The sequence below is a fragment of the Montipora foliosa genome, chromosome 3, assembly GCF_036669935.1.
Source record: "Montipora foliosa isolate CH-2021 chromosome 3, ASM3666993v2, whole genome shotgun sequence".
Classification (NCBI taxonomy): domain Eukaryota; kingdom Metazoa; phylum Cnidaria; class Anthozoa; order Scleractinia; family Acroporidae; genus Montipora; species Montipora foliosa.
In genome coordinates, this window is record NC_090871.1 from 6,729,083 (window position 1) to 6,739,040 (window position 9,958).

A 9,958-nucleotide genomic window follows, 5' to 3' on the forward strand; every position below is an offset into this window, starting at 1 on the left:
GTATCATTCTCATTTACTACTTAGGTGATAAACATTCAATGAACGTGAAACAATCAACTGTGTGGCTAAGATGTTCGTTTTATAACCTCTCGAACTTTGTGCTGTTTTGGCCCCATCAGAAGTGTTTGTAGCTAATCTGCATGATAATAGCAACTCCGACATGGCGGCCATCGTGGATAATGTCTATCCCTTTTCCGGAGGATTCGTTTGGTGCACCATCATGACCACCATTTCGTTGTTTGGAGCACCATCAATGGCCGCAGTAACGTCCATGTTAAAACGCTCTATAAAACGAGCTGAAAACTTTTTTTTGCGGCTCTGATAAAAAATGGCCGACAGAAGCCTTTGTTTGGAACCGGCGTAATCGTCCGAGGCAGAAATCGATGCTTCAGTGGAAGAGTTGTTGATCCTTGAGTTGTTAATAAAAATTATTCTAACTCGGGCCTTGCTGGAAATAAAAATGATTTATAAACTTATCACTTCATATCCCGCGTGCCCTCGTAGAATAATGTGTTAACTTTAAAATATTATATACACAACACAATCAAGCAATATTTCTGATTCACGAATGACGACTAGCATAAATAAGTGTTATCTCTTGGGGGGGAGTGCAACAGATGTTGTAGAGTGCAATAGGGAAGTTGCCATGGGAAAAAACACAGCAATGGAGTAATTTTGTTGAGTTTATGATGAATAAAAAATCGTACAAACTTACATTTCCTTGATTTATGTTCATCGAGATGTTTTGAAAGTTCTCAAATTGGTGACGTAGCACCCTTCATGGCCGATAGATCCCCGAAATAACCACTCACATTTCCTATACGAAACGTATCTGGTAAATGCACGTGCTTTTTTTTTTCTTTCATTAAAAATGTATTACAAGAAATGATTACATCCTCGTATTTGGTTGCAGTTCTTTATTATCACTCTCTGATAACGCCAGTGCATACGGCAGAAACGTTTTAAATTCGTGCAAGGAAAATTGCTTCGTCTCGTAATATTTCACTTGTGGAAGCCTTAAAAATTTAAAAAATCGACTCGAAAAGTAACTTTAAATGGCAGATTCCTTTGTCCCTGTAGCATTAATAGCTGAAAGAAATTCATGCAATCCTTATTTTAAATGCCATATATGTGTGCACAGCCTTTGTGGAATTCGGAAACTTTTCTCATAAGTTCAGAGTGCACCATTCGCACAGCACATACTAATCGTTACCCTTTATTAGAAAGCAAATCGGTCATCGACAGACCTTTGATCTTTAACTTTATCCACAATTGACGAAAACAATTATTAACATTTGTTCCATTACGTTTTCATCGTCGACCGTTATTTTTCAGTGGCAAGTACTGAGAGCCGACAATATCGGTTTTTTAATCGCTTGTCAGTATCGGTTGGTGCGTGTGATGAATTAAGCCGCTTTGACGTAACCATTACGATCCACCTGAAATGGAAAATTTTATCAATTTACTTCAACAACGAAACGATGCAAGGCATGCCAAATGATCAAATGCTAGTAATCACCCATATTCACCCATATTGTAGGCCTTTGTCGTTGATGTTCGAATTCTCTTCGTATTCACATCTCCACTACTGCCTACAATTGTTTAATATAATAATAATAATATATAATAATAATAATATAAAATAATAATTCAATAATGAATTGAGTAGAATGTGGGAAGTGAAAACCCAAGTCGTACCAATATTAGACCATATTCGTATTCTCGGTATTGGACTGGAACTAGCTTGCAATGGAGGCTAATGCGGGGAATCTTTTCAAATGCAAATACTTTCTAATATATTCCCTCGCATTAGCCTCCATTGCAAGCTAGTTCCAGTCCAATACCGAGAATACGAATATGGTCTAATATTGAGGGCTTTACGAACAGTGCCATTGCGATTGAAGGGCAACTTAAAGGGCATAGGAGTAGGCACATCAATTACCTTAATCCAGAAGTCTGCATTGCTGGGATCAGCAAGGAATGCGAAGAAAAGTATTGGAAATGTAAAGGACAGGAAAAGAAACATTTTGGTGTTCTCTGGCAACTTGTTGTTGCCCAACACCACAACTTTACCAGCTGTTAAAAATATAAGCTGAGTAGTATGACTATGATGATGATAATAATAATGATGATGATGATGATGATGATGATGATAATAATAATAATAATAGTAATAATAATAATAATAATAATAATAATAATGACAATAATAATATCTGGCGCTTTCTTAACGAGGTCAGAGTAAAGGAGCTGTGCTGTTGGGTTGGTTCTCGACCCCAGACCACGACAAATGCATGACCACGGACAGCGCCACAGCCAGGTGGAACAGGCTTGGAGTCAATTTTGCTGAGGGAGGAAACCGAATTACCCGAGAAAAAAAACTCTCTAAGTAAGATTAAGATCAAACAATCTCAGCCAACGTACGAGCTCAGGATTCGGCTCCCGGGTCCGCAGGGGAACGGTGGCACTTTGAGATGGCCTCTCATTTGGCTGATAGCTCAAATGGTAAAGCACTGTAACGGTATCGCAGCGGATATAAATCCCGTGAAGCCTGCCTTTTTCAGGCTTTCCTTTCGGCATTGTTCAAGTAACGTTCATACCTGCGATTGCTTAAAAAAACATGCTTCTTTTTTGCGGTTCAAATATTGTCTTCCATGTAGTTTTTCACATTCTCTGCACAGGCAGCCCACATAGCGTCTCGAGTGCCCCTTGTAGTTTAATGTAAACGTCTGTGAACATAAGACTTTTTATTTTGTTTTGACAAGAGATCATGATGTCTTAGTTTTTATGATTCTTGTAATTTGCTTCTTTATTTGTCATCGTATATATTTTGTTTCCGCACCACAGTACGGTTCCGTTCGACTCTGCAACGCCTAGTTTTCCTTTGCACGCTTCCTTCCATGATTTCACGGATCCAGGATTTGGTCAATCGGAGAATCGGAGACAGACCCTTCTAGGGGGTCTGGGGGCTGTCGGGGGGGGGGGGGGTGCCTTACAGGAGATATTTTCAGGGATGATTTTAGGTTATAGCAAGAATCGATCAACCAGGTTATTGGCCTAGTCTCCAGAAAAGTCTGAAAAGTGTCCGTTTTTAAACCCAAATTGCGAGAAAATAAACAAATGAACAAAAATCGGCTGAATCAATGTTGTACCCAATTCAAATCCTTTGGGAATAAAACGTGAACGCTATATTATTACGCAAATACGATACACAAGGAATTTTAAATCCCGGAGATTTGAATTGGGCACAACATTGAGTTTGGTCTATTGTTAATTCCCGCAAAATTTTTCTGACGCTGATGGGGACAAATTAACCTTCTTACTCTTGGGTAATGGGATTTTGGTTAAAGTTTTTTAAAGCCTCAGTTTTGTGGTCTTTCAAATGAGGATTATGCTCAGGTAAGCGATGTTTGTCCACTTCAAATATTTTTTTTTCAAAAACTAGTGCGCATGATTAAACGTTTCTGATAGTAGTTTGTATTAGCCTGAACCACTCGAACCGTCACTGGATCCGCCATTTTGTGTCGAAATGCCAGTGATAGAGTTTCTGATCAAAGGAGGATAGTCTCCTGTTTTCTTGTATGCCCTGGTCATTGATGATAAATAAATAAAGAAATAAATAATAAATAAATAATCCAATCGGCGTAATAGAAGTTGAGAATCTAATTATTTTGAGCAAGAGTCGATACTCGATACAACGTAGATTTGATTTTAGTGGTGTACTATATTTCGGACAGATTAACACTGCTTAAAATACCCTAACTAAATGCAGGCTTTCGTTTCGCAATTCCAAATAACTGTCTTAGCTTGACCTTCCCCTTGACATTAAGGCCCCGCCCAGACGTATCCCGAAGATCTGTTCTCGGCATCTGAAAACATATGCGCCCACACGTAGCGTCGGCGTCGTAAATCTCCAGTATACTTTCAATTGGTAATTAACCGTTATGATTTGGAAGCACGCAAACACGGCTAGCTGGAATCTCGCGTGTGTGACTGAATCCCACGCAGCTTCCGTGGCTCGTTCAATTCATGCACAATCAGCCCACTTTCACGTAAATCTGCAAACCAAGCCGCCATGCTCTGTATTAAGGTATAATAAGCCACAGCTGACGTAAAACACTGAAAGCAAGACAATCTTAACAATCTATCTACAGCAAAGAAATAATAGAAAAACTAACGAAAACTTTTTCACGCAATCACATGGGCGTAAGAAGTCCTTTTCAGATCAAAATTTGGATCGGTTTTCACATACATTATACAGAAATAAAAAAAATCTCACGGATCAATTATTCCATTGTAATGTCGTAGCTCATCTGATCTGACGCCCAAAAAAACAATGAATGTCAAATACTGTTACTCATTTTTTTCGCTCCTCCATCGTCACTAGCTTTCTCCCAAGCCTCCATTGTAGACACCTCTCGCTTGGAAGAATTTTCCGGATTGACTCCACTGCGGATCAAAATTCGTCTCGCGCATCCGACAGCTTTGCTTACAGGAAAGCAATCCTTGAAATCCAAGGCGATAGTTTTTGTTGCTCAGACCATAGATGAATGGGTTCATACAGCTGCTGATGAATGCCAATATCGACAGACCGTGATGGGTCTTAGTATCAAGCTTTACTTTTCCCGCCATCGCCAGAGCAAAGTTGATCTGGCCCGGCGCCAAACAAACGATCAACATCAGACACGCGGCACCTACCATGCGCGTCATTTTCCCGCGAAATTTGGCCTTGCTCTCTGCTGAGGTGACTGTGGATCTGCTGGTCTTGTAAATCATGTGTGCGTATAGCACCAGCATCGTGACGCTGGGAAATGCCATTTTCAACAGGACCTGGACCACCCCCACGATCGTGCGAATCGACTGCCCCTCCCAAAGTAGCAACCATTTGCACCTTCGTTGTGGGGGATTTAAGGGAACATATCCGACCTCAAAGGAGATGCTCAAGACGAGGAGAAAAGACCACACAAACGATGATCCAATATAAACGAGAGTGTGCTTTGTGATGAAAGCGGCTTTGTACTTCAGAGGGTGGACCACAGCATACCATCGCTCCATCGCCAAGGCCAAGCAAATGTAGGCCGAGAAAATGACCATGTGGAAAAGGAGCATGCGACTCCAAACTACTTGACAAAAGATTTTGCCCAGATAGTGATTTTCTGGATATGGAAAGGCGTCGCCAAGAACAAAAGCTGGATTTGAAATCAACAGGATGGCCGTCAAAACATCAGCTATTGCCAGGGAAAGAATCAACATGTTGTAAGACTTTTTCAACAACTTTCGATCACGCAAGAAGATAGAGATAACACACATGTTTCCAAGGAAGGCGATTGTGGCAATGACAGAGTAAGTGACTTGAGTATAAGGGTAAGGCCAGGCGGAACTGAGGCGCTGCTATCGGTAACCTCCGTAGGAAAAGTGGAGTTTGTCGAATTACTCACTGTAGATTTTCCTATCATGCTGCTCTAAAAGAGAAAAAATAAAAAAAAAAGAAATTCATACGAAATTGGGAAACTGATCAGTTTTGGAGTCTCATTACCTCCCCCTCCTTGGGTGAACAGTTGTGACGTAGGAACACAGCTGCGCTTTCTTCGGTTTTTTTCATCGTCTTTTTCGCCGTAATTGTTGAAGTATAGAATAGATTGAGGTAAATGAGAGTAATTTCAGTCGCAATAACAAATTGCGATGACATTAATTGACAAGGGATGCAATATGCGATTTATATATGTGAGTTTCAAACTAATGCATTGATAAGACTTACCAGCTACTTTTAATTAATACAGGAAAATCTGTCTTCCTGCCTCTTTTGTCCTTGTTCTTCTTGTTCTTTGAATGTGCAGGATTGATCAACGACTGCCTGTGATTAGGATTTCAAATATTTCAAACATTAAAGCCTGGTTTTCACTAGCGACGCAAACACAAGGGCAAGTATAGGAGCGTTTATTTCATCGTGAAAACGGGGTTGACTCGCACAAGCACAAGGATGAAAAAAATTTCCTTTTCCTTTTGTTTGCGCTTAACGAAACAAAGCATAAGAACAAGGAAATTTTGGTACTTCTGGCCAATTAAAGCACTCGTTCTAAATTCCCGGCGTCTACGCATTTGAACAAAATGGCGGATGCCGTAGTTTCGCTTTCATTTAGCATAAGCTACTTATACTTGCAATTGTGCTGCGTCTCTAGTGAAAACCAGGTTTTTAAATTAACAGGATTTTTGTTATAGTAATATTTGTTGGTAGCTAAGTGTTTGATATCAGTTGTGTTATAACTCTGATCTCGTTGAGCACGTCATCCAGTTTTTGTGCAAGCTTTGCTCTCACTAAGTTGTCATCTGCGGCATTCGTCGGCATACAAGAATGGTCACGTGATCCTCAAGAGTTTGCATAAGCTTGGGCACTAGAGCGTGGAAATAAGTGACGGCCATCTTGCGGCGGGGCTAATTTGCAGGTCGCAGGTCGCAGGTCGCAAGTTGCAGGTCGCGGGTTGCAGGTCATTGTTTCACCAATACAGAAAGTATCCTAAACATTCATAAAAGATAACGTTAGGCCCAAAAACTTTTGTTTAGGCCTAATTAGGCCTACGGTTAGCTTTTAAGAATGTTTAGGATACTCTCTGTATTGCTGTGATTTGTGTCCACGATTTGCTGCTTGCGAAAAAAAAAAGTTTCGTTTTCTCCTCCTTTGAATGTCGACATTATGAATTTGTATTTGTCGAAAATCTGGCTCTCTTTCTAAAACGAAAACGAAACGGATTGCAGTTTCATTTCTTTCCTAAAAGGGAGTTATTTTGCTCATGCAAGCCAACATTTGCCGGCCTCAAGATTTGTTGCGGGTTCACGACATAGGAGTCATTTTAGTACTCTCGCAAGCCAACATTTGTAGGCTTAAATTGTGAGGGTTGAACAACACAACAAAATTTCAAAGAGTCTGATAAGTGTCACAGACTAAAATATATTTGTGCCGGCATTGAACTTGGTTTGTTTAAAGAATTTTTATTCATGATTTGGACTGAGTGCTGTTCTGTTTGCTTTCCCTTGTCATATTATGTAGGGATGATATCTGTTTACAAACATTGCTTTTGTTATTCAAATGTGCCAACCACTGAAACAAAAGACCCTTTGTTTCGACAGCCAATGAAGCTCTGGTTGGCACATTAATGACAATAGGTGACGTGAACGATCTTTTCACAGTCGGCATAGGAATCCCTCTTATCCTTGTTAAGTTAATTTGTTAAACAAAGTTGCAAATATTATTATCTTCATTTGTTTGATTTTATTGTCAATTTAGTTTACCTTATGAAACAAATTGTTTGATAGGTCAGTTAATGACTTTTCCAAACCTCCAACACTTTGTCGTGGTCAATAGACAGTAAATGCGTCTACATAATATGTCGAGGCTCAAGATTTGTGTCAGCCGTTGGTGAGGTGCAAACCGCCATGCCAACTATCAGAGTTGATAGTTGATGAGTGCAGCTTTTGGGATAAGGTGGCTAGTATATATATTCCAGCTCGGAATTATTTTTAACTGATTCAGAGTAACTGTTTCAGTCAATTCTATTTCCAAACACTGGGTTCACAATCAGAATTGTATATTTAAATTTTGGGAAATTTGTTATGAAGTTTATTAACACACACACTTTTTTTCCCAACATATTTTATGTGGACTGGAGGTCTTGGCACATTTCCCGGCAAACAAACAAATATTAGAGCTGTTCACAGTCCAAATGAAAACACTTTGATGGATAGTTGAAGAGTACAATGTACAAAGTAGGGGAGGAGTATCAGGGAAAAGCTGAGGGGATGAGATGCAAGTGTGGTTGACCTTTGTGGAAAGCAGCAAAGCCCATACATGTACGCATTGCGTACCTATTTTTCTTCAAGTAGCTGGCCCGATTCTTGAACGCCAGGTACCCTTCGTTCTTCGTCAGTCCTTGCGGCGTCTAGGCACAAGTGCTGAAGAGCTTTCCAACTAAGTGCACTAATGACTGTCTTGCTGTGAATCTGTTACTCTCATTTTCTTTGTATTGCTTTGAAATTCAATTCACAGGTATACGAAAAATGAGCCACTTAGAATCAAAGCCAAATGCAAACACTCATCTTGCTCTATGCCATGAAGTAGTAATAGACCAATTTAGATATATTAAAATTCAGTCCAAAACAAAAGGCATCATCTCGAGGCTCTGGGGAATAAACTCATACAAATCCTTATATTTATTCCCCAGAGCCTCGAGATGATGTCTTTTGTTTACGACTGAATTTTAATATATCGAAATTGGTCTATTAGGCAACACTCTGAGGATCATAAATCTTAACGATTTCAGAACGTCCTACCGTCATTTGAGAATTTCGATTTTGGTACTTACTCACTTTAAGGATAGTGATAGCATTTAGCATTACAAAAAAAAAAAGTCTATAAAACATTCCGTGCTCCGAAAAACACAACATACATTTTCATCAGATCTTGGTTTAATTTGCCGGCTATTTTGCTTATTTCATGATGAACTTATTCTTCTACTGATTCATTAGTAAAGTGTGAATCCAACACCTCTTCAAAGTTCCATTAGGATGGTGTCAAAGAAATGGTATGGAAGTTTACTCCTGTCGGACAAGGTGAGTAAGGTGATACGTAATTTCGAAACTAAACAACCTGAGTTTAAATCAGTCGCGCCGTGCAGTAAGCAAGAATTAAATCCCTTCAATTTTTTTTTGACAACGTTGATGGCCGTTTGGCCTTATAGTAAGTTGTCTTAGACATCGTTTGTCTATCGTTATCCTCTAAACTTGCATCTATATATCTCAGCTGATGAGCGGTTTTTTGAGCTTTCTGTGGCATGTAACCAGAGTTGGATCCAAAGTAACTTCAGATAAATGTTCGTTTTGAATTTCTTGAGTCCAATCTGCATGGCTATTGCTAGATTTACAGAAAATCGGATCTCTGACAGAGAGAAGGGAGTAAAACTGACGAACACCATATTAACAAGAGTTGTTACTCAATATCTTCTTTTTCATGATAGGTGTGAAGAATGTAATGCGTGGCTAGATAACCGACTTGATAAACTGACTCAATACTGAATTTGTTGAAAGACAATATCATAGAATTATACCAGCCTGTATCCTGGTTCTTTGGCGAGATACCGGGGCGAAGTAATGGTGATTTTTTTCCTTACAGTAGACTGACGTCCTCTACGACGATTTCAGTTAGAAAAGTGTTCTCTTTGATATACAAAGAAATGATGTGTGGCCTAATACGACAGCACAAACGAAATTAGCCGCGAACACACACTAGCGAACTTAGCGTGGGAAACTGTACGGCTTGCTCTTATGGGAAGCGCTAAGCTTTATAGTCGTAAATGATTCTGGAAATGCACTGAAATGTTTAAATCTTGGAAAAGTCAATAAATCGAGCTAAATGATAAACGTCATAGCATCATTGTCTCATTTACGCAACAGCTGTAACTAATGCATGCGTTTTCCATAACAAATAATGCTTGATAGAGAAGCGGACAGGCCTGGCAGACATTACACATCGGTATTGACTGAGGAAAGTACGAGTTGGAGCAGGGAGCAAAAGTTACAAGAAAATAAGTGAAACGTAGTCAGAAACCAGTGGAGCTGTTGTTCATTCTTGCTATATACCTGTCTAAATTTACGCCTGCGGAATCATATACTCTGCAGCTCAGGCGTATCAGATTTATATTACAGATTTAAATTTCAGATTTTCTCAACTATATATAGTCTCAACTATATGAAGGTTTTCCTGACTTTTCTTCCGTGTCTTCTCGTTGCTTAAGTGATATGAAAATACATTTCAGCGAGAAAACCTTTTCAGGTTTTGTCGTGTAATTAACTCCGCAATTTTGGTTTGTTATGGCTTTTCCATTGTGGATCCGACTAATACTGGACTTTCATTAAAAATCAAACATTCATCTTCTCTCTTCTTCCACTAATCTATATATTCATACAT

At 39.4% G+C, this 9,958-nt stretch overlaps 1 protein-coding gene across 1 annotated transcript in view; it reads right to left on the bottom strand.

Annotated features, from left to right (window-relative positions):
• Positions 1-4,383: 4,383 nt before the first annotated feature.
• LOC137995209 (melatonin receptor type 1B-like) overlaps positions 4,384-9,958 on the bottom strand; it is a 9,087-nt gene continuing 3,512 nt past the window's right edge. Inside the window, exon 2 of the mRNA XM_068840782.1 lies at positions 4,384-5,364. Coding sequence (XP_068696883.1) covers positions 4,384-5,364 — 981 coding nt within the window. The remainder of the gene's footprint in view (positions 5,365-9,958) is intronic.